At 34.3% G+C, this 25,827-nt stretch overlaps 1 protein-coding gene across 1 annotated transcript in view; it reads left to right on the top strand.

Moving 5' to 3' along the window:
- Positions 1-6,908: 6,908 nt before the first annotated feature.
- The window catches only part of LOC140507989 (lipase member I-like), a 33,314-nt gene continuing 14,395 nt past the window's right edge, over positions 6,909-25,827 (top strand). The window contains exons 1-5 of the mRNA XM_072615765.1: positions 6,909-6,939; positions 10,138-10,523; positions 15,846-15,954; positions 22,265-22,366; positions 23,767-23,856. Coding sequence (XP_072471866.1) covers positions 6,909-6,939; positions 10,138-10,523; positions 15,846-15,954; positions 22,265-22,366; positions 23,767-23,856 — 718 coding nt within the window. The remainder of the gene's footprint in view (positions 6,940-10,137; positions 10,524-15,845; positions 15,955-22,264; positions 22,367-23,766; positions 23,857-25,827) is intronic.

The raw sequence follows: 25,827 nt of genomic DNA, 5'->3' as shown, positions 1-25,827 counted from the left end.
GCTCTGGAATATGGCTATAATATTCCTGGGTTTTCACCTTGGGGTTTCTTTTGGGAGGTGATCAGTGGATTCTTTCAATTCCTACTTTACCTTCTGGATTTTAGATATCAGGTCATTTTTCCTTGATAATTTCTTGAAATAGTACTTCTAGGCTCTTTCTTTAATAATGGCTTTCAGGTAGTCCAAAAATTCTTAAAATGATCTCTTCTTGATTATTTTCCAAGTCAGTTGTTTTCCAGTGAAATAGTTCACATTTTCTTTTATTTTTTCATTCTTTTGGCTTTGTTCTATTGTGTCTTGATATTTTATGGAGTCATTAGTTTCCTCCTGCCCAATTCTAAACTTAATGAATTATTTTTTTCAGTGAGATTTTGTACCTCCTTTTCCATTTGGGTAATTTTGCTTTTTAAGGAGTCCTCTTCAGTGTATTTTTGTACCTCTTTGACTATTTGGTTAATTTTTGGGTTTTTAAGGTATTATTTTTCTCAATATGTTTTGTGCCTCCTTTACCAAGCTCTTAATTTTCCTTTCATAATTTTCTTACATCACTCATTTGTTATCTTAATTTTTCCTCTGCCAGGTTTATCTCTTTCGTTAACTCTTATAGAAATTCTTATTAGGTTTGGATCCAATTAATATTTTTCTTTGAGCCTTTTTTGGTAGCTATTTTCACATTGTTGCTTTCTTCTGAATTCATCCCTTGGTCTTTCATGATGCTGTAGTAGCCTTTTCTGGTCAAATTTTTTTTAGATGTTTTTTTTTTTTTTCATTTTTCCAGCCTATTTTATGACTTTGAAATTTATGTTAAAGATGGTATCTGTTTTTCTGGGGTTAGGGAGGGACTGTCCCAAGCTTCAGGCTTTTTTTTTGTACTGCTGTTTTAAGGGCTGATGTTGGAGTATATGAAAGTTTTCCTTGTTTTCAGGATGGTGTGATCCTGGAAGAAGTAGGGTTACTCTTCTCCTGCTCTCCAATCTGATCTTTACTCAGGAAGGGCTTTTGGTCCCCTATAGCTACAAGTGCTAGCACTCCTCTCTGCTTTGGAATTCTGATCAGAGTCTCTGCTCCTTTCTCACTGACCCCTCACAACTCCTCTCTGCCCTGGAACTCCAACCCAGAACTGTGTATGGGCAATAAAATTGCCAGTCAGCTCCATGTGTCTTAGTGTCTGTAAAAGGTTCCATGTAATGTCTTTCTGTCCAGTTTTCTGACCCATTTTCCATCTTTGGGCTGACAGCACACAATGTTGCTATTCCTGCTGGTGTTGCTAATGTGTTGCTGTTGCTACAAGCATGCGGGCTATGACAGGTCTCTACCTTGGTATTATAAATGTATCCTACTGACCTCTTAAGTTTTCTTAGGCTAGAAGAATGCCATACACTTTATTTTATACTTTTAGCTGATTCAGATACCTTAAAAAGCTGTCATGAGAAAGCATAAACATTAGGATGAATGACAATGATTTTAATATTCAATGTTACTGGAGAAATAAATGATTTTAATTCTTATGACAATCAAAAATACTTTGATAAAATAATCATTCCATCCAAACAGTCAAATCATTATGCAAGATAAAATTCGATTTACTTTCCCCAATGCTAAATGCTTATTTCTGAATACACAGTTCAGTAAAATGTTGTTAGAATGTCATGAAAAAAATCAAGAATTAACTATGACAATGCTCTATTCCATAGCAAAAAAAAATCTATTTTTACTAAGTTGGATGTACGTAGAATGTTGTAGCCTATCAATTGCCACCATAAAAGTGAAACATTCAAAAACATAGAAGTTCTAAAGTTGATGTCGTGTGTCATATAGTCCATATTTTGTTGCCTCTTCCATTTGTTAAATGCCCACTTACATAATTGATTTTGTATTCCTGTACATCCAAGAATAACATATGCACTACGTACTTTTAAATTTAAAAAATAGTTGATAAGCAAATAAGCTTATTGGAAAATCAGAGTGCTAGTTTTAGTTTGCAGCCTTATCTATGTGCTAGTAGAAATCCAAATATAAATCTTAATTATAAGTTTCTATTTTCATTGAGCTTCTTTTTAGATCAATGAATATTAGTTTACTAGAGAGAGAAGAGTAATGCTATGGGGATTTTTAAGGTCTGCCAAAGCTCATTTGGCAGCATCTTTTAACCTAGCTCTGAATGAGGCAAGTCTGATAATTCAAGTCAAAAAACAAGACTGACTTCTTTCCCAAGAATGCTAAATTACATTAACTCTCTGGGGAATAATCTCAGATCACTATTTCAAGAAGGCTCATTTTTGTCACTGTTCACTCTCAACATAAACATAATCATAAGAATTAATGAATGAAAATTCTTGTGAGATGTCATGAAATAGTGATTAAGCCCATAGTTGCTAACTCATTTTTAACTATGCCTCAAAACTAGAGAAATAGAGATCTTGTTATAGTGTCAGATAAGAGAAAGTGCTATAAGGTTAGAGGTCTTAAGGGCTTTCTCTCCTCCCAAGCAATGTGGAAAATGAGGGGAGGGAATTGCATTCTTTTCTCTCCTTTGGCTGATTGTCAAAACCATCCAAGATCTCAAATAGAAATGTCAGAGGTCTACTTGTGTTCAGTGCCCACTGGTTCTGTTGCTACATCAACAATGTTCAAATGATACACAAATATCACCTAATTTACCTAGTCTATATTTTTATGTGCAGAAATATTTCCCTGTTGTCTCTCCCATCAGAATATGAGTTTCTTGAAAGGAGCAATTGCTTTTGCCTTTATAGTTCCAGCATTTAGCACAGTGCTTCAAACATTGTAAACATTTAATAAATATTTGTTGATAGTTTTGTATTTTTGGAAGGAGGTGTAGTGCCAATGCAAAATTCACAGTGCCCATGGCAGTCATGAATATCGTGACACAATTCAGAATCACAAAATACGACACCCTCCCATGAAAGGCAGAACCAAAACATTTATTTAGATACCAGAAAACTAAATTCCAGAATCAGAAAGCTAAATCCATCCTAGTAACAAAAGTACATACACAATAACAATGCAGAGAACAACACCATCCCCAAGCCTTCCCCTTGCTAGACTTCTATATCAGTAAGCACCCCAACATACACAGGGGGACCTAATATCACAGGTTCTTAGGTCTGCATTCATAAAAGGAAAGGCAGCTTTTTAGGGGTTAATAATCACTTTAATCAGGGACATATACCATTCACATAATTCAGGAAAGTCAGCACCCTGAACTCAAAGAAAATTCAGAGAAATTAAAAGTCAACAGACATGGCTTCCTCTGCCTGAATTCAACAGACAGTTCCAACTGTCTGACCACAGTTACCAGAGTGGAAGCACAACATCTAGGTTCTCAAAGCCTGAGGGGCTTTTAGTCCTCATCTGTCCAAACAAACACTTCCAGTCAGTAAGCCCCAAAGTAATTAACAAACGTGGCTTCCTCTGTCTGAATATAATTCAACAGACAGGTACAGCTGTCTGACCATAGTTACCAGAGAGGGAAGCATGACATCTAGGTTCTCAAAGCCAAGGGGCTCCTTAGTGGCTTCCCAGAGTCCTGGTCTGACCAAACAATCACTCTCACAAAACTAAGCCCCAAACTAAAACCTCACCCTCTGATTTTATGGAACTATTAACTGACTATTCTTCTGAGTCTAACTCCAGATGTGGATAGCAAGAAAGGTCATCTGAGCCACTGATCCATGATGCTAATGAGCCTGTGAGATGCTGTTATGAACTGCAAAGGGGTGATCTCATGGAAAGCTTGGGAGAGCAACTTTTCAGCCTGACTCAATTTTTACCACTGACACCTGGCAAACTTTAAGCCTGGATAGATGCCAGTTGACAATCTATTTCTGCCTAGAATTAACATGAAGTTAGGAAGATATTATTTCCCTGAAATGTCCCTACTCTTAGTGGCTGTTTCCTATAATCGAAAGTTTTGTAAGCGCAATGCCAGATCTATTAAATAATAGATTGTTGGTAGGGAAACATGATCTTAAGTCCAAAAATTAAGCTATTAGGTTTAAGATTTCAGACTTAACAGCAGTAAGTTAGGGTACTTTCATTCTTAAGTAGTATGGAGACAATCAGGCCAAGGGTCTATGAGATTAGCACACATAGTCATTATTATTTTTGCCTCACTTGCCAGCTACAGAACTGATCCCTCAAATGGGACATCTTGGGGCAGGGACAGCTCTACATCTAACTTCGGCAGGAAGTAGCTATGGAAGAAGAGACCTTCCACCCTTACCCCAAGATTGTGGGCCCCATTTGTTTGAGGGGGGAGTGATGGGTGGGTTGTGCTCTAGCTCCACCCTGATATTGTTTCATAGGGTCATTTTTTATCTGTTGTATAGTTATACTATTATTTATACTGTTATACTGTTTTCTCTGATACAGTTCTGTTGATAATTATTGCCCCACCAAACTATGCAACAAATACAAAAGATCTTGGGGTCAAATGCAATAGTAATTTAAATGGAAGGATCTTTTTCATTCATTAACAGGCCCATATGACCTGCTTAAATCAGGTGGAAGCCCCAGTCACATGTGGTGGGAGGAGCTCACTGAAAAGGTAGAACAGGAAGGGTGGAGTAGAACTGGGAGGACGTGAATGAGTATGGTTGGGGCAGAGGAGAGAGAATGCAGGCAGGCAAGCACATAGGTACAGCAAAGCTCAGGCTCATGAGTGTTTGCTTGTGGGAAGGCCCCAGCAGAGGCAGGGAGGCTTGGGAATGGCCTTGCCCCATGCAGTGATCATGTTTATTAACTTCTTGGTCAACATAACAGATTTTGCTTTCTGGTTCTGGAATTTAGCTTTCTGATGTCTGAATAAATGTTTTTCTTCTGCCTTCTATATGGAGAGACTGTTCTACTTTGCAATTGAGAACTTTGCAGCATATTCATAATCACCACCAGTGCTGTGAATATTGCTTTGCTTATAAAGATTCAAGTGTATCATCTCCCTACATTAGACTTAAAACAATTTATCCTTTTACGGTTCCTCATTATTGTTCATTCATTGAACTTTTGTTTCTCCTCTTGATGCCTGTTTGTACTTTTAAATTAATATACCCTAGACCTTTAATCTTTTCATCAAAAATGCTTGGACATTCTTTATTTAGTTTAAGGTGTTTTAATTAAAGGATAATTTAAAGGTTTTTTAATTAAAGGAATTTTTTCCCCTTTAGAAAATCCTCTATAAGGGAGGAGTATATAATACATTGTATGATAAGTTCAGGATCCCAAAGGGTCATTATTGGCAAAACACATTGGTCTGAATCTAAGATAAATTTAAATGTGTGTGTGTGTGTGCGTGTGTGTGTGAACTTCTGCACTTAAAACACAAAAAAATTGACTTAAAAAGCACTAGATAGGGGAGACAAATAAGACGGCAATTGTTCTGGAAATTTTCTGCAAGGTAAATATAACTAAACTTTGTAATGTGGCAGTAAAAGAAAAACTAATAGTGATAAACTTGAGAATGTCTAGCTTAAGAAGAGCATGTCTAAATGCTACTGTCCAAACTTGAGAGTGGCAGCCATGATCACAAAGGATCTTGAATTATTTCATATGTCTGGTTGGATAAACTGGCATGTTTAACCTTGAGAAGACTCAATGGGGCAAGATATCTTTTTTTAAGTATTCAAAGAGTTATCATTGGAAGAGGGTTTATAATTGCTCCGCTTTGCTGTAAAAAACCAGTAAAAGGTGGAAGTTAGAAAGAAGGAAATGTATATTTACTATCAGGAAAAATTTCCTAAAATCAAAGCTGTTTAAACATGGGAATGGCTGACTAAAAATTAAAGGGTTGCCTCTCCTTAGAGATCTTCAAAATTATTTGTCAGATGTGTTAATAGGAGACTTCTTTCAGGTATAATACAATCTCTATTTTCTTCTGATTTTTCTTTTTTTATGACCTGAGCTCTTGGACTTTTGAAATATAAAATGTTTTCAAGTAGCAATATTTTACACTTGGCCAAAATTTTATTTGACATGTAAATAAAACTATTTTAAAAGCTAATTACAGTCAATCCTCCACATTTTTGCTTTTAACTTTCAAGACTTCAAGCATTCCCATGACATTAGTAATATCATTTTCACTTTTAAATTGCCACCATGCACACTGCTAGTTATGTGCAGTACAGAAAAAAATGAAAGACAAGATGCGTGCAAGTTGATGGACTATCTAGTGTCCTACTAAGCACTTCCTTGCTCTCGTTCACCCTACTCTTGTAAGAACTCTCTGTGCACTTGTTGCATATTTTCACTGTTTACCAATCCCATCATCGATCAAAGCCTGAATGTCAAATGTCAGTTAGCCTCTGCTTTGCTCTTGTGTTCTGAAGGGGCAACTAGGTGGTGCAGTGGATAGAGCACCAGTGCAGGAGTCAAGAGGATCTGAGTTCAAATCTCACCTCAGACTCTTGACACTCACTAGCTGTGTGACCTTAGGCAAGTCACTTAACCCCAATTGCCTCATCCTGGGTCATCTCCAGTCATCCTGATGAATATCTGGTCCCTGGATTCAGATGGCTCTGGAGAAGTGAGGCTGGTGACCTGCACAGCCCTCCCTCACCCAAAAAAACAAAGTCAAGTGCAAGTCGTGTCATCATTTCTCTGATGGCATGGTTTTCTTTGGCAATGAAGGATGAACACACTCATATTCTGGATCCCCTTGAGGATCTTAAATGTTGATGAAGCAGATTTGCTAATTGACGGAACTGGTGCATCCCTCATGGTCTCCAATGTGATCCACCTGCAATGAATGAAATTGTCAGAAGTGATGTTGAGAACTTTTCAATCTTGGCATCTTCTGACAGCAGTGATTAAAGTTTCAGCAAATTCTCTTTTGATTTTCAGAGAGTGGCCAAGGTAGAGAGATTGATAGCAACATCAATATACAGTACAACATGAGCACACCATCATCTAACAGAATGAAAAGTAAGTTTCAGGTTTAACAAAGTTTTAATTTTAAAGAATTTTCTTTTCTGTAAAGTATTTATGGTATTGTGTTTTGCATGTTATAAAAAGTAAATATTGTCTGAAATCATTTTTTTAAATAGAGATGTGTAGCAGCACAAAGGGTTAAAGAACTCTAGAGAATTACCAGTAAGAAAAAATTTTCGCATGCTACCAGTTTTATTTTGTATAATATATTTTATGGGTTATTTCATGGTTACTGTGTTAAGAAAAGTCCACATTATCAGAATGTTTTATTATAAAATAATTATATGCAGAAGAGTATATTTTCAGCAACCTCTAGTAAAAACTTACAGGGTTGGTTTTGTATTTGTGTGTGTAATTGAAGGAACATAACCCTCCATTTCCCATAGGTTCAATGTGTCAGCATCAATGCTTTTTACTTTCATGTCTTTTTCAAGGAATGTTACCCCCATGAAAGCTGAGAATTGACTATACTTTGAAAAAACTCAGAATGTACTAATTGTTCATACGTTGCTCTTCACATTTTTTTGTGTGTTTAGCAGAAAATGTAAGGACTTAAAATGTATTTAAATCAGTGATTCAACCAAAGTTTAATGGAAAATTCAATAATGTCTAAAATTTATTTACCAATATTTTAAACATTTTTAAAGAAATCAAGGTATAATAAACAACTTTAGCAAAGTTGCAGGTTACAAAATAAACCCATACAAATCTTCTGCATTCCTATATATTAGCAACAAAGTCCAACAGCAAGAGATAGAAAGAGAAATCCCATTTAAAGCTAGGGTAGACAGTATAAAATACTTAGGAGTTTACCTGCCAAAACAAACCCAGGAATTATATGAACACAATTACAAGACACTTTTTGCACAAATAAAGTCAGATTTAAGTAAGTGGAAAAATATTAATTGCTCATGGGTAGGCCGTGTTAATATAATAAAAATGACAATTCTACCTAAATTAATTTACTTATTTAGTGCCATACCAATTAAACTATCAGACAATTATTTTCTAGAGCTGGATAAAATAATATCAAAATTCATTTGGAAAAACAAAAGGTCCAGAATATCAAAGGGACTAATGAAAAGAAATGCTTGGGAAGGTGGCCTAGCACTACCAGACCTCAAATTGTACTATAAAGCAGCAATTATCAAAACCACTTGGTATTGGCTAAGAAACAGAGAGGTAGACAAGTGGAATAGACTTGGCACTCAAGATGCAGTAGGCAAGGAATATAGCAACCTTCTGTTTGATAAACCCAAGGACCCCAGCTTCTGGGATAAGAACTCATTGTTTGACAAAAATTGCTGGGAAAACTGGATAACAGTGTGGCGGAAATTAGGCATAGACCCATACCTGACACCGTACACAAGAATAAAGTCCAAATGAGTACATGATTTAGGTATAAAGATTGATACCATGAATAAACTGGAGAAGCAAGGAATAGTGTATTTATCAGATTTGGAGAAGGGAAGAATTTTTTACTAAAGAAGAGATAGAAAGCATTATGAAATGCAAAATGGATAATTTTGATTACATTAAACTGAGAAGTTTTTGCACAACCAAACTCAATGCAACCAAAATCCGGAGGGATGTAGTAAATTGGGAAAGAATTTTTACAGCTAAGCTCGGGGATAAAGGCCTCATTTCTAGGATATATAGAGAACTGACTCAAATGTATAATCATACAAGTCATTCCCAATTGATAAATGGTCAAAGGATATGAACAGGCAATTTTCAGAGGAAGAAATTAAAGCTATCTATAATCATATGAAAAAATGCTCTAAATCACTATTGATTAGAGAGATGCAAATCAAAACAACTCTGAGGTACCACATCACACCTATAAGATTGGCAAACATGACAGAACAAGAAAATGATAAATGTTGGAAAGGATGTGGGAGAGTTGGAACACTAATTCATTGTTGGTGGAGCTGCGAGCGCATCCAACCATTCTGGAGAGCAATTTGGAACTATGCCCAAAGGGCTACAAAAATGTGCATACCCTTTGACCCAGCAATATTGCTACTAGGACTGTATCCCCAGGAGATCATAAAAATGGGAAAGGGTCCCACATGTACAAAAATATTTATAGCAGCACTCTTTGTAGTTGCCAAAAACTGGAAGTCAAGGGGGATGTCCATCAATTGGGGAATGGCTGAATAAATTATGGTATATGAATGTAATGGAGTACTATTGTGCCATAAGAAATGATGAACAAGAAGACTTCAGAGAGGCCTGGAAGGACTTATATGACCTGATGCTGAGTGAAAGGAGCAGAACCAGGAGAACTTTGTGCACAGCAACGACCACAGTATGCGAGAGTTTTTTCTGGTAGACTTGGAATTTCGTAATAACGCAAGAACTTCTTAAAAAAAAAAAAATCCCAATGGTGGTTCTCTAAGGCAAAATGCCTTCCACACTCAGAGAAAGAAATATGGAAGTCATTCGCAGAATGTAGCAGATCGTGTTTGTGTATGTGTATGTTTTTGTGTATCATGTTTTGATTTGTTATATGATTTCTTCCATTTATTTTAGTCCAACTACATAGCATGACTATAGTGAAAATGTACTCAATAGGAAAGTATATGTAGAACCTATACAGAATTGTATGCAGTTGTGGGGAGGGAGGGGAGGGTAGGTGTGGGGGGGATAAAATCTCAATTGTATGGCAGTGATTGTTAAACATTAAAAAATAAAAAATATTTTAAAAAAAGAAATCAAGGTATGTATTGGGGTGGGAGGGTGACATGGTGAATGTATACATAGGAAGGTATATTTCATAAATAAGAAGGAATAATATAGTAGTGCAGCAACATAGTACATCACAGGAAGTGCTTTTTCCACTATCCCAAGTTGATTCTTAAGTATTCAAATGTTACTTGCCTTTGATTCTGGTATTTGGTAGGCAGAAAGAAAAATAAAATAAAAGTGTATTTTTTCTAGTCATCTGAGGAGCAAATAAGGTCAATCTGGATAATGTAAGTCTCAAGAAAATGTATTTAGTAGATCTTCATTTCTTTGTAACATTTCCATTATGTTTTTTCTTTTTAAAAAGGGGGTAAAATTGAGTGGATAAAATGTACTTTCCCCAAATCTTTTTTTTTTCCATTATGGGCTTCAAAAGAAATATCTGAAGTGAATTAGCCTATGTCAGCATGTTGACTCTTTTGGTTTTGATGCTTTGTTTTTCAGATGGAAAAAATCCCTGTCTTCGTTTTACTACACTGAATGTGAATACAGCTTTCCTCGATATATTTAAACCAAAAGTAAAAGTCTTTTTGATATTGTACACAAGAGAAACTATAACCTGCGCTCAGCATCTTTTTACAAATGATTTCCTACTTAACAGTGAGTTCAAACCCACCAAGAAAACAGTTTGGCTTATTCATGGATATAGACCATTTGGCACAAAACCAGTGTGGCTTCAAAAATTAGTAGAAGTTTTGCTGTCATTAGAAGATATTAACATAATTGTAGTTGATTGGAATTATGGTGCTACAACTTTGCTTTATCCAAGAGCTATAAAAAGATGTTGGACAGTTGCTGAAATGTTGAAAGAGTATATTAAAAGGATGAAGGTAAGTTGGGAATTTGTTTACCTGAAACAATATTAAACAAAAGATGAATGAATTGTTAAGCAATATCATAAAGTAAAACTTGAAAGAAAGAAAACTTGAGTGAACTAAACTCTTGACAGATAAGGAGAGTGATTTACTGAGTTACTGTTTATCCTAAGAAGATAATAAAATAACATTCATTGACCTAGACCAAAATTAAATATTGAATTTAGAACTCTATTTACTGAATGTAATGTTGAAATTTGACTTTTTTTGGTAAAGTGCCCGTGTTACAGGATTTTAAAAAAATTATCTCATAAAATATTTAAATATGTCACATATGTCTGAATTACGTTTTTTCTTTCTAAATTATATTTTTAACATGTTAATTATCTATCTTTCCCACTTTACCACCACCTATCTCAATAAACCACACTAGAAATGAAAAGAAATATAACTTTCAAAACAAAAATATATGGCTTAGCAAAACAGATACCCATAACTATGGCTCATGACCAAAAATTGTTGTATCATTTGTCATTGTAAGTCTATCACTACTCTAGAAAGAAATGGATAGTGTATTCAATTTTGAGTCTTTTGGAATGCATTATCTTTACATTGATCAGAGTTTAAAGTCTTTCAAAGTCTCTTTTCTCTAAAAGACTAAAACTGAGTTACTTTTATCACTGACTGTAACAGTAAGACAAGAAAAAGAAATTGGAGGAATAGGCATAGGCAAAGAAGAAACAGAATTATTAGTTTCTGTAGATGATATGATGCTTTAGTTACAGAACCCGTAGAGTGTCAACTAAAATATTAATTGAAACAATTGATAATTTCAGTGAAGTGGTAGGATACAAAATAAACTCATACAATTATCAGTTTTTTCTCTATATAACCAACCAAATATAGGAAGAAGAGACACAATAATAAATTTCTTTGAACTAACTATAGACAGTTTCAAATACTTGGTAGTCTACCTGCTAAGACACAGATGGGCATTGTATGAACATAATTATAAAACATTCCTTCCTCCAATAAAAACATATCTAAATATTTAAATATTTGGAGAAATAATGCTTGCTCATGTGTAGGTTGGGAAAATATAATAGAAATGGCAGTGCTACCTAATTAAGTTATCTATATTTATTGACCCTTCAAACTATCAAAGGATTTATTACTTTACAGAATTAGAAAAAGAATAACAAAATTCTTATGGCATAACAAAATGCTTATCATATGAAGGGTTATTTTTCATTTGTTCAGTCATATCTGACTCTTAGTAACCCAATGGACCACATCATGTCAGAGCCTTCTATTCTTTACTATCTCATGAAGTCTACACAAGTTCATGACACTATCTATCCATCTCATCACCTGCCATCTCCTCCCTTTTTTTGCCTTCAATCTTTTTAAACATCAGGATCTTTTCCAATCATATCAAGAGAATCAATGGAAAAAAAAGAGAAGGAAGGGTGTCTGGCAATACCAGGTCCTAAATTCTTCTGTGTAGGTATAATCATGAAAACAATCTGGTACTGAATCATAAACAGAGAGGTTCATCAGTGGAATGGATTATGTACTAAAGCAAATGTCAGTTGATGACTAATAAACCCAAAGATTCTAGATTGTGGGATTGGAATTCACTTTTTGACAAAAACTCTTGGAAAGGGGGGAAAATAGTCTTATAGAAACTAAGTGTAGATGAACATCTGATGCCACATGCCAATGTAAGATTCAGACACGTGCATGATTTAGACACAAGAGGTTACACCATAAACTAATTAAAAAGTATGAAGGAAAAAGAGATTCTCAGGAGGTAATACGGACAGTTTTGACTAGATAAAATTTTTTAAATAAGATTTTACCCAAGTGAAATTGACACAGATAAAATTAAAAAGAGAGATAGGAATTTTGGGGGAAATATCTTTGCCTCATTTTTTTTCTGCTAAAGGTCATTTGTGATAAATATGGAATTGAATCAAATTTATAAAAGATGAGACATTCCTCAGTTGATAAATAATCAAAGAATATGAATAAGCAATTTTCAGAGGAAGAAATGCAAGTTATCAAAAGCCATGTGAAAAACTATCTAACTTACTAATAATTAGAGAAATGCAATGTAAAACAACTCTGAGGCCCCACCACCTACCCATCAAATAGGCTAAGTTGACAAAAAAGAAAAAAATGGCAAATGCTGGCTGGGGTCTGGGAAAACAAATATTTCAATACCCTATTGATGGACCTGTGAACTTTTCCAATCATTCTGGAAAGCAATTTAGAACCATTGTACAAAATTTTGTATAAAAGTTATTAAATTCTGAATACTCTTTGACCCAGTTATATGACTATTAGGTCTATGCCCTAATGGGATGAAAGAAGGTGAAAAAATATCCTTTTATACAAAAATATTTATAGGAACTTTTTGTGGTAGAAAGAATTGGAAATTCATGAGGTGCCTATCAAGTGAAGAGTGGCTTAACAAATCAGAGCACATGAATGTGATAGAATATCACTGTGGTATAAAAATAAGAAAGGGAATAATTTCAAAAAAGACAACTAGAAGAATTAGATGTATGGAGGCAAAGTCAAGTAAGCAGATTCAGGACAACAATTTATTCAAAAATAACAATATTGTAAAGATAATCAACTTCAAAAGACAAAGGAACCCTGATTGACTCAATTGGTCTAGGATTAACAGAGTCTGTTCTCTTCCTTTCTTTGAAAATCAGTAGAAATTTTGTACTTCTATAGTCCTTTGATATCTCTCTCATGCTCTATTATCTTCTACATATCACACGTTTTAGCTTACCTATTACTCTTGCCAGTTCCTTGAGTACCCAAAAATGTAGAACATCAGTCAGAAGACAGACATTCATCAAATACAGCTAAGTATCCCTTAGCATTCCCTTATGTTGATTGGTCATGAACCCTATCGGTCGTTTTTGCCCTAGTGTTTCCAATATAAAGATCTTCCTACTTTTAGATGAAACAGAATCAAAATAAAAATGGAGAATTTTTGTTTTATTCTTTGCATAAATCAGCTACTGATAGGTAGCATTTATAGAGAAAAATAATTCTCAAAAGGTCTCAGGGAACCTTTACAGTATGAAATATCACTGAAGATTTCCTCAAAGATTTTTTGTTTATGTGTTATATTTTTTTTTATATTTGCTGTATTAAAAATTCAAAAACTTAGTGTCATTGTGAAAATAGCATAGAGCTCATGGAAACTTGGAAAGAGTCTGGAGAGATCCTAAACTACAATTAGAGAATCACTGACATTTAGAGAATTAAGGTTTATGAAATATTTGATATATATTATCTCATTTCATCCTCAACATAACCCTGTGATATATCAAGAAACATTTATTGGATGTCTACTGTGTGCCAGACAGTGCTTAGGGACAGGCCTACAAAGGAATACAAAAAACAGTTCAAGCTAGTAGGGAGTTCATAGTCTAATGTGTAAATGTTAATATAATCTCCATTTTTCAGGCAAATTGGACAATTTCAAAGCTCTAGGAACAGAACTTTAATGTTCCTCTTTCCCACAGTCCTGCCAGTATTTCTTGTTAATTTTTCCAATATGATGGTTTTGAGGTTGTACCTTAGAGTCATTTAAATGTGTATTTCTCTAACATTAGTGATGTAGATAATTTTGTATGGCTGTTGATAGTTTTAATTTCTTCCTCTGAAAACTGCCTGTTCATATCTTTCAACCACTTAACAAATCGGGAATGTTTTTTTATTCTTATAAATTTGACTCAGCTCCCTATATATCTTAGAAAGGAAACCATTATCTGAGAAATTTTCTGTGAAGATTTTCCCCAATCTCTTTCTTCTTTTCTCATTTTCACTGCATTGATTTTATTTGTGCAAAAAATTAATTTTATGTAATCAAGACTGTCTGTTTTATTTCCCATGAACCTCTCTTGTTTGGTCATGAATTTTTATAATGCTCATAAATCTGACAGGGAATTTATTGCCTACTTCTCAAATTTATTTTTTATATCACCCTTTATGCATAAATCATGGACCTATTTATTTCCACTGTGAGATGTTGGTCTCTTTCTGTCAGACGGTTTGCCCATTTTTTGAATGGGCTTTGCTGAATAATGAGTTCTTGCTCTGGCGGCTGGGATCTTTTGAAATACCAAACACCATGTCATCATGCTAACTTACTTCAATAGACTGTGCATCTAAACTGTTCCACTGATCAAACCCTCTACTTATGATCAAGTGCCACATCATTTTGATGATTATGACTTTGTGGTATAGTTTGAGAACTAGTACTGTTAGCTTCCTTTCCTTTCCAATTTTTTTATTTGTTCTTTGATAATCATGATCTTCTATTTATCCAGTTAATTTTTTATTACTTATTCTACCTCTATGTGGTAATCCTTTGATAGTTTGGATGACATGGCACTGAACAAATAAAGGAAGTAGATATTATTATCATTTTTTATTATATTGATTCATTCTCCACATGAGCAATTAGTATTTCTTCATTTATTTAGATCTGTCTTTGTGTGAAGAATGCTTTATAATTGAGTTCCCATAGGTCTTGTCATGTAGACTGGTCAGTATTTGATATTGTCTCTGCCTAAATCAATAAGAATATCTCTCTTGCTGTCATATTTTTGTGATATATAGAAATACTAATCCTTTGTACAATTTTATATCCTACAACTTGGCTGATTGATTAAATTACTTCTTAGAGGATTTCCTAAGTAAACTATTCTATCATCTGCAAAAAGTAATAATTTTGTTTTTTCTTTGCTTGTGATTGTTCCCTAAATCTATTTTCTTCTTGTCTTCTTGTTATAGTTAGCATGTTTAGCTTTATATTGACAAATATGATATGACTGACAATTATGACAGAAGATTAAGTGCTGAGACATCCTAGGTTGCTAGTGAAAATGACATTGATATAGCTAACTATGGTAATAAAGATTAATTAGAGAGGAAAGGGATATTAGAAAAGAGATATTGGGGAGTAAAAGATCTCATGGCTGTGAACAACGAAAAAAAAAACCCAATAGGGTATAGGGCCTGATTTAGGTGGAAGTATAGAAGGGTCATAAAAGAATTTAAAAGATTGAGATCTTGAAGGTAGAAGACCTCTGAATGACAAGGCTAATGGTGGCTGAGGTGGTAGCCAATAAAGATGCCTGGAAATTGAAAAAGTGACTAATAACAGATAGAATTGACCAAAGGGTGCTGTGATGTTTTAACTTGTATTTGGAATTATAATGGAAAAGTGATGGAACTTGAGACTTTTTTTTACCAAACTGTATAACAATATTTATATAAATCATAATGATACATTTTTAATTACAGAGATCTGGAATTTCTCTTCAGTCTTTTCACTTCATAGGAGTGAGTCTTGGGGCTCATATATCAGGATATGTTGGAAACTATTTTGGAGGTCTACTTGGGAGAATTTCTGGTAAGTAATTTAAATGGAATTGCTAATCAAAGCACACTTTTAAACACTAAAAATTTATTGTTCAACAGATACATTTTAAAATATTTCAATTTATTATCTCAATATTTTCCATGACAGGACTTTTTGAGAATGAAAAGTTGTTCATATTTTGTGATCTTTGCTCTCTGACAAGTAAATCTTACCTGTAGCAAAAGCAAAAAGCAGAAAATAAAAGAGAACTTTGTATTTGTGAAATACTGTGTTGAAATTTTTCAGGCTATTGCTATTTAGATAAATATGGAAATAATGAAAAGTACATTATTAGTAATGCAAGCTAATGCAGCTAATTCTTCCGGCAAATACTAAAGCTTTAATAAATGTTTATTGATGGAATGATCACACCTCCACTCTACATCCTTACACCACTACAATGTAATACCTTGGTAGATTGTTTTCATAAGCTGCTGTGATTAAAAAATAGTAATCATCTAGGGTTCAACATTTATTCAGGTAATGAACTTCTCGCAACTGAATTAGGTGACTCTGAAACAGCACATAGTGAGGCCTGTACTCAAAACTCTTTTCAGTTCAATTGAGTAAGTGCTTATAATCAGCTATAGACATTCTGAGAATGCAGGGTTATCTTCATGTCATGATGAGATACCAAAGCAGGATTTTTGAGGACTAGACCATTTACTGATCTCACAGGAGCATAGTTTTAACGTTGAAAGGATCCTTAGAGGTTATCTAGTTTATTTCCTTCATTTTATAAATGAATATGTAAATGAATGAAGCATTTACTATGTTCAAAACACTGGAGATAAACAGAAAAATAATACACTCCCCACTCTCAAGGAACTCACATTGCAATGGGGATGGACAACACGTTGAGGAGCTAAATGACACAATGGCCCTGGAGTCAAAAAGACCCTAATTCAAATTGTGTGACCTTGGGCAAGTGTCCTTTCTCTTTGACTGGCAGCTCTGAGACTTGCTTAGAGTATTCCTGGGAATTTCTTTCAGGTGGTAATCAATGGATCCTTTCTATTTGTATTTTGTGCTCAGGTTCTAGGATATCTAAGCAATTTTTCTTAATAATTAATTGAAATATGATGTCTAGGTTTTTGGTTTTTTTTGCCTCCACCTCTCTAACTTGATTTTCAAAATCCTTTTTGAGCTCTTCCATGGCCTGAGCCCATTGAATATTTATTTTGGATATTTGGGATACAGAAGCCTTAACCTTTATATCTTTCCCTGATGGTAAGCATTGTTCTTCCTCATCCAAAAGGATGAGAGGAGATATCTGTTCACCAAGAAAGTAACCTTCTATGGTCTTAAGTTTTTTCTCTTTTTTGGGCATTTTCCCAACCAGTTACTTGACTTTTGGGTCCTTTGTCAAGAGTAGGGTATACTCTGGGAATCTGTGAGGTCTCAGTTCCTCCAAGGTGGCACAATCAAGCGTGTACTGCTCTGGATGCAGAGAAGGATTTTTATGTCCATAATCTTAGCAGATACCTCTCCACAGCCACCTAGCCTCCAGTTCCACCAAGTCAGCAGTGGGGGCTGATTTTCAGATAAGCTGGATGGGCAGGGCCACCATTCAGTGTGAGACAAAGACCAGCTCGCCCAGGTCCTCCACCCAGCCCCCAGGCGTTTTTACGCTCCAACAACAAGAGGTCTGTACAGGCTGCTGTGTACCCTCTGTGCCCACTGCCTGCTGCCAGAGCTATGGGAAGGCCTTTCTCCCTTCCTGGCCAGCTGATGAAACCCCGTCACTGACCTTTGACGCCTGTGGGTTGAGGGATCTGAGGCCTTGCTGCTGCAACTGGAGATTCCACTCCCGAGATGTCCTCCTCCCAAAGTCTTGTCATGCTGTGTGGCCAAGGCTGGGCTGGGCTCCACAACCAGCATTTCTGTGGGCCTTTCAGGGTCACTGTGGGCTGGAAATCTCCTCCACTCTGTTGTTCTCCACTTCTGCTGCTCCAGAATTTGTTGGGAGTCCCTCTCTACAGGTATTTTGTGAGCTGTGTGGGGAGACCTTACGTAAGTGTGTCTTTCTAGTCCGCCATCTTGGCTCCCCCCTCCCAGGTTCTTTTTTTGATCATGGCTTTCCCAGTAGCCAAATAATTTTTAAAATTATTTGATCTTGATGTATTTTCCAGGTCAGTTTTTTTTTCAGTGAAATAGTTCATATATTTTTGTATTCTTTTAATTTGGTTTGAAGGCATTGTATTAACAAATGTAAGGTAGCCTATATTAGAAGGAAATAGGGAAGAATATTTTACAGTTCTTTTTTCAGCTAAAGGCCTCATTTCTCAAATTAACTCAGCCATGTTTATAAAAACAAGAGCCATTCCTCAGTTTTTATTCTGTTTATTGTATATTATTTTTCCCCAACTACCTGTCAAGAAAATTTTTAGTATTCATTTCTACAAGATTTTGAGTTCCAAATTTTTCTCCCTCTCTTCCTTCTCTCCCCTCTTCTAAAGGTGGTAGGTAGTTGGACATAGCTTATATGTGTGCTGTTATGTAAAAATATTTCCATGTAAAAATATTTCACAGTTGTGAAAGAAGAAACAGATTTTAAAAACCACACAAGACCGAATAAAGTAAGTAGAAAAAAAATATCCTTCAATCTGCATTAAGAACCCATCAGTTCTATATCTGGATATGGATAGCATTTTCCTCTATGAGTTCTTTGTACTTGTCTTGGATCATTGTTGTTGTGAAGAGCTGAGTCATTCATAGTTGAACATCACACAATGTTGCTGATACTGTGTACAATGTTTTCCTGGTTCTGCTCATTTCACTTTGCATCAGTTCATACAAGTCTTTCCAGGATTTTCTAAAATATTCCTGTTCGTTATTTCTTATCACATAATAGTATTCCATTATATTCATATACCACAACTTCTTCAGATATTACCCTTTCCCCCAATATTTGAATGGTCAAAGGATATGAACAAGCAGCTTTCAGAAGAAATTGAAGCTGTCAGTAATCACACAAAATGCTCTAAATTACTACACATTAGAGGAATGCAAATTCAAATAGCTTTGAAATATCAACTCATACCTAGCAGATTAACTAATATGACAGAAAAAGGGAAATGACAAATAATGGAGGGGATGTGATAAAATTGGGACAGTAATATACTGTTAGTGGAGTTGTGAGCTAGTCTAACCATTCTGAAGAACAATTTGGAACTATACCCAAAGAGCTATCAAACTGTACGTATTCTTTGACTCAGCAATATCATTACTGGGTCTGTATCTCAAAGAGATCAGAAAATAAAAACAAAAGGAAAATGACTTATTTGTACAAAAATATTTATGGCAGTTCTTTTTTTGGTGGCAAAGAATTGCAAATAAAAGTGAGGACCATCATTTGGGAATGATTGAACAATTTTTGATATATGATTATGATGGAATGCTATTGTGTTATAAGAAATGAGCAGCAGTATGGTTTCAGAAAAAACTAGGAAAACTTATGTGAACTCAGGCAAAGTAAAGTAAGAAGAACCAGAAGATTGTATGTAACAGCGATGTTAAAAGGATGAAAAATTTAGCTACTCTGATTAAGAAAATGATCCATGACAATTCCAAAGGACCACTGATGAAAAATGCTATCTACCTCCAGAGACAAAACAGATGAACTCTGAATGCACACTGAGGCATGCTTTTTAATTTTTTTTTCTTTTTTTTAAGTCTCTTTTCTTTTTCGACATATCTAATATGGAAATATATTTTGCATGACTTCTCATGCATAACTGATATCAAAATGTTGTCTTCTCAGGTGGGAGGGGTTGTCAGGGAGGGAGAGAATTTGGAACTCAAAATTCCAAAAATTAGTGTTTTTACATGTAATTGAAAAATATTTAAAGCAATAAATTTAATATATTTTTAAAATTAAGTATGTCATTCAGGAAATATATTACTGGAAAAAGTGCCATGCTGGTAATAAGAGTCAGAGAAAATAGATGGACTGCCCAAGTTGGGCAAAGATATATGCAAAAATATCCTAAGACCTAGATTAAGGCCTTTAAGACATTAGGGTACTATGTGAGAGCGCAGACAAGCCTCCTACAGGATAAGTAGATGAATGATGGTGTAAAATAGGAAAAAGTGAAAAATCATAAAAGAAACCACACCACCACTTGTTATAGATGGAAGAATGATAAATAGAAACAAAAAAGGAGTATTTACATAATCCTTGTTTTTATTTTGGTTTTATCTCAAGAAGAATGGTTTTTAAACTGGTATGACCAGACTAAAAATAGCTAATAGGAAGTTGATAAGTAAGTAAGAAAATGAGAGAATGTCTCAGTTACCCTTCATGAGTTCTAGTCATCTGGATCAGATAAACTACATACTAAGGTATAGAAAGTACTAACAGAGGTGGTTATTGACACACTGTCAGAGATGCTTAAAAGATTATAGAAAACAGCAGAGCACTATAAGTACTGTAAGAGTGGAGATAAGGAAATATGACTTCAGCTTTCAAAGAAAAGACTACAACAATGAGTTTGACTTCACTTCTTGGTAAAATTCTAGAATGGATCATTACAGGGACAATCAATGAGTGTTTAAGAAGGAAATGTACACAAAGAGCCAGAAGACTTATCAAAAACAAGTGAATCTAAAAAAGCTTCATTGCTTTTTTTTTCCTTTTAACAAAGCTACTAGAGGGGCAGCTAGGTGGTACAGGAAGAACTGAGTTCAAATCTAGCATCAGACAGTTACTAGCTATGTGACCTGGGCAAGTCACTTAACCCTGATTGCCTCAAAAAACAACAAAACAAAAGCCTGGTGGATCAGTAAAATGCTCCAAATGTATTTAACCGATTCTAGCAAAATATCTGGCAATTTTTCATTATTCTTGGTAGGAATATATAGCTTAGTTGAAATCATCTCAGTTGGATTTTAAGCCACTTAAATTGCCAGACCCCTAAAATAATTGTTAATGGTTTGATAACATGTTGGAAGGAGGATTCCAGAGTATTGTCCAAAGGATTAATGCAACTATTTAACATCTTATTTTAATAATTTGATAAAGGCATAGGTAGTTATAAAAACTAAAGATGACAGAAAACTGGAAGAGATAGCAAGCACACTGGAAAACAGAATTTAAAAGAGATCAATGGGTTGAATCTAATCTTCAAAATTTGCAAGGGTTACCATTAAATTATTATAATTGAATATATAAATTATATATATAATTTATGATATAAATTATTATAATTGAATTCGAAAAGATGAACTTTTCTAGTACAAATTGAGGAGGCAAGGTAGGGCAGCAAGTTGTCTGAAAAGGATATGAAGTAGGTTGGTAAAGTGGAAAGATTGTTAGATTTGGAGTCCTAAGACTAGGGAGGAAACAAACCCTCCACCCCTTAGTTCACCTGAGATCTATTAGATTTTTGTAAAAGGAATTTTCTCACAACTAAAGGAAATAAGATAAAACAAAATAATCATTCAACAAATGTTTATTAGATGCCTTGGGTACATTACTAAAGATTTACAAAATATATGGATTTTGTGCTAATGATCATTTATCTAGCTACAGAGGGACAGCACAGCTCTCAAGACTCTAAATAGCTACTGGACCTGTTCCTACCACATGTACTATGCTGCTTTAGGAAAAGATTTGAGACCTCGATCATTTTCAAACACATTTGCAGTTTATTTGTACCCTAACTTACTCTGTTGACTTACCACCAGTTTCCCGAGTTAGTGGTAATAGTGTCCTAGATTTGCAAATCTCCACTTAACTTTCCTGGATCAGACTAAGGTCAGCCATTAGAATGAGATAAATTCCATTTTCAAATCCCTGTTTAGGAAAATCATTTATTTATCCAATTCCAAAATGTTTTTGTGTCTGATGTTAGCCTTTTCTAGGGTGGGAGGGAGGAAAGGGAAGGGAAAAAAATGGCATGAGTAATTTTGTTGTATATTTGAAAGAAATAGCAAGTTGTGCATTGGAGACTTTCATTTTCACATGTAATCTTTTTTTAAGTTATGCTATATATGGAAATGCTTGCTTTATTCCATAAATTAAAAAGAAAAGAAAAGCAATAGTAAGTTAAAAGCTCGGTGTTGCTTTTGGTGATCAGGTAGGCAAGATGATTTTTAAAATCAACTTCACAGGGAGCTAATAACAAAATCATTTTTAGGATGAAGTTACTCATTCTAGATTTTATTTTTCCTTTTAAAGACATTATCTGTAAGGCTTAATGTCAAAGTGAAAACTAGTCTGACTAAAATTCAACTGACCATTTTCATGAGAGCTGAAGTCAAACGACTTTCTGAGTTATCACTCTTTCTTGCATTTCAGGCCTTGACCCAGCAGGACCAGGTTTCAATCATGTGCCAGTAAAAATGAGGTTAGATCATACAGACGCACAGTTTGTTGACGTCATCCATTCTGATGCCGATGGTAATAAGAATGATTTTTTTTCATTTCCTTTGAAAGTGAATAGAAAGGAAAAGAGTTGGAGATATGAAAAAATGAAAAAAGAAAAAAGAGTCTTGCTGGGCAGAATTAAATTTATCTATTATTCTAGAGTTAAATTAACATACCACGTCACTCCCCTTCTGAGTACAAGGACCATTTCACTCTTGATTTTTATATTGCCAATGCCCAGAACAATGCCTTATCCAGAATAAATGCTTAATACAAGTGTGGATTGGAATTGAATTTTCACTTTCTTAGGTGCTATTTATGATTGCCATTTATTCTAATAACACTCACTTACTTTAGAAAATGTTTAGCTTCATCTATAAACTTCTAGGATGCTTGTGTACTTCTCATTCTGAATTGTAGATAAAGATACTATGTAAGACTAGGCCTAGCCACAGTCCCTGAGAAGTTTCACTTTTTGTACTACTCCATGCAGAGAAATACTAATTCATCCTTATTCTTTGTTTACTATATTCATGTGAGCTACACAGCTATGATAATATCCTGTCTTCTTGACTAAATCTCATGACTCAAATTTTTAATAGTCTTGGCATGTAATCCTATAAGAGGTTTTTGTACACAAAGTAGATTACATACACACATATGTATATACACATATATGTGTGTGTGTATTTATATTTTGTATTTGTATATCAGTTTATTATCATCATGGCTGGTGACTCACTAAGCAACATACGGAATCTTAACAAAAGTAATCTTCAATAGTCAGATCATAAGGAAAATGCAAAAAAAAATGTATACATTTGGCACTTTTTTCAGAAATCATGTCTTCATGTCAGTTTTTGTTGATCTTATCATGGTTGCTAGTTGCTATTCTCTGTATATACACACTTATCTATATCTACGTGTAGATATAGATATCTATATCTTTACACGCATATACATTTATACATAATATATGTACATAATGTATACATGATAATACATAAATAAGACATAATAATAAATACAGAAATACACAGTACATATAAAACAAAAATAAGTGTATGTACAATATTTTACAGCTTATTTAGCATGAAAGTGATATGTGAGACTTGATCCCTTTGTCAATTATATTTGAAAGACCATGGAAAGCAAAAGATACATTACAAGGTTGGAGATGGCTGAATATTGCCTCAGTTTTCAAAAAAAATAAGCCAGAGTCTCTTGTCTTTAATCATCCAAATCCCACCAGTTGGGATTATTATTAATGGGTATGATATTTTCAATGGACCAAGGACTTATTTTTACAATAGACAGCAAATATGGAATTCTTTCTTGGATATATAATTCATAATAACATTTTTTTTCTTTTAAGTTTTATCTGAATATCTGCATCATGTATATATTATAATTCCTGAATAATTTTTCTTTAGGGCTTGGTATCACCCACTCTATTGGACATATAGATTTTTATCCTAATGGAGGAAGAAACCAACCTGGCTGCCCCAAATCAATACTTTCAGGTAGATCTTTTGCAGTTTTAACTGATAAAGTTTATCTAATTTTAGAATGAAAAATATTCATAATAAGGTGAGAAATTGGTACATATGAAACTATTATAATTATGGAAAATATAGTAAAACTTCAAAGAAATTTTAAAAAATAGTAGAGCTGGAAAAGACTCAGATAAATCTAGTCTGACTCTTTCATTTAGTAAAGATAAGAGACTCCCAAAAGATTCAGTACCTTAACAAAGGTGGAAAACAGCAAAATAAAGTTATAAACTTAGATCAATTCATTATCATTCCATTAGTTTTTTCCACTATATTGATATATTTAATGAAGCTCATTATCCTTTCAATAAGAACAATTTTATTTCTATTCATCACCCAACACACCTAAAAGATATCCCCAAAACATTTTGGGAGTGGACATTTTAAAGTTGATAAATATTCCTAGATTAAAATGTTTACCAGACTTCAGACAAGGGTTTTAGAATAGACTTCAATAAAAATGTGAATGGTGACAATAAATATTACTTTCCCCAATTTTCAGCACTCCAACCTTTGTATTTTCTTGTTGAACACAAGCATTATTTTTTTCTTCACAGCACTATTAAACTAATTGACCTTTTTGTTGTTTTCCCACCTTCAAGAAGCCTATATCTCATTCTTGAAACTCTTCACCATAGTTGGTATGAGGACATAAGTATGTTCTTTAAGACTTACAATTCTTGCATTATCAAAATTCATCAAATTAAAGGCATAAAGGAAGGAAAAAATGGAATATTTGCATATGAGATGAAACTCAGTCGTCAACTGACAGATCACTAATTAAAAGTGGGGAAAATCAGCTAAATGCAGTTTCATCCATTAAGGTCAGACATTTGAAGCCTAGAAGCTCAAAATATGACCATTATTATAAAATTAAACAATATCAAAATTAGTGCTTGTCTCAGATAATTTGCACAACACTGCAGAGTCTAACACATAATAAGTGTTTATCATTAATTAGCATTACAGGGATATTCACAGAGTTTTAATTATTCAATTCTTTTGAATAACTTTTGCATAAAGAAATTTTCTAGAAAGTAAAATTATTCTCTAGGGCATCATGTTACATCGTTGTTCCATAATGAATGCTCAATGGTTACAAAGTTTGGGGAGGGGCAAGACAGTAAGGTCAGGTAGAAAGAAATGAAGGAATAAGTTCATGGTAATATCTTTTTTCTTTGTCTCAAGTCTGAAATATATCCTTCCATAGCAACAAGTGTGAAAATGATAGGCTGTTTAAAGTATAATATGACTGAAGCATGTTTCTATTTATGGTAATATGATTAATTCAATACTCCATGATTCCAAAAGATATATTATTTCATCACTGTGGGTATTCTTTCCACAATCTAGGTTGTTCCTTCTTGCTCTAATCACCGAATACCTTCTTAAGTTTCATGAGCTGATTTGGACAAAAAGAAATCATGGTCTTCTGAATTGCTCTCCCACATGCCTTATTATAATGACCCTCTGAAAACTTGGATTAACTCTTTTTCCTATGTCACTCCACTGTTAAATCCATGCTTGAAGTCTTTCCAGGTCAGTGAAAGCCACTAGTTTTTCTGTCATAGACTTTGGGAACCCAGGGGCATCTTTTCACTGAAATGAGGTATGGTATTGTAATAAGATTTGAAGCGTTGAAGAAATTAACAAAATTGTGCAAGCATTACATCTTGAAGGATGTATGAAGGAGATATTCAAATTGGAGAACGAATCCCCTATAGCTAGAGCTGGTATAAATGAGTCTACAAAGAGTAACAAGGAACAATGAAAGGGCCAAAATAAATCCATAGGTCAGTTGGCAAGTCACAAATCCAAGAGTAGCAAGCATAGGAGGGAGGAGATATAAATCGAACTTGATAACTGAAAATACTTTGCTGTTCTATGACTAGCTATTTTTATATTCTGGTAGGCACCAATCTCTTAGCATAAATGGCTTTT

Source organism: Notamacropus eugenii, chromosome 5 (assembly GCF_028372415.1).
Source record: "Notamacropus eugenii isolate mMacEug1 chromosome 5, mMacEug1.pri_v2, whole genome shotgun sequence".
NCBI lineage: Eukaryota > Metazoa > Chordata > Mammalia > Diprotodontia > Macropodidae > Notamacropus > Notamacropus eugenii.
The sequence above is the reverse complement of the archived record's forward strand: the minus strand, read 5'-3'. Positions and strand labels throughout refer to the sequence as shown.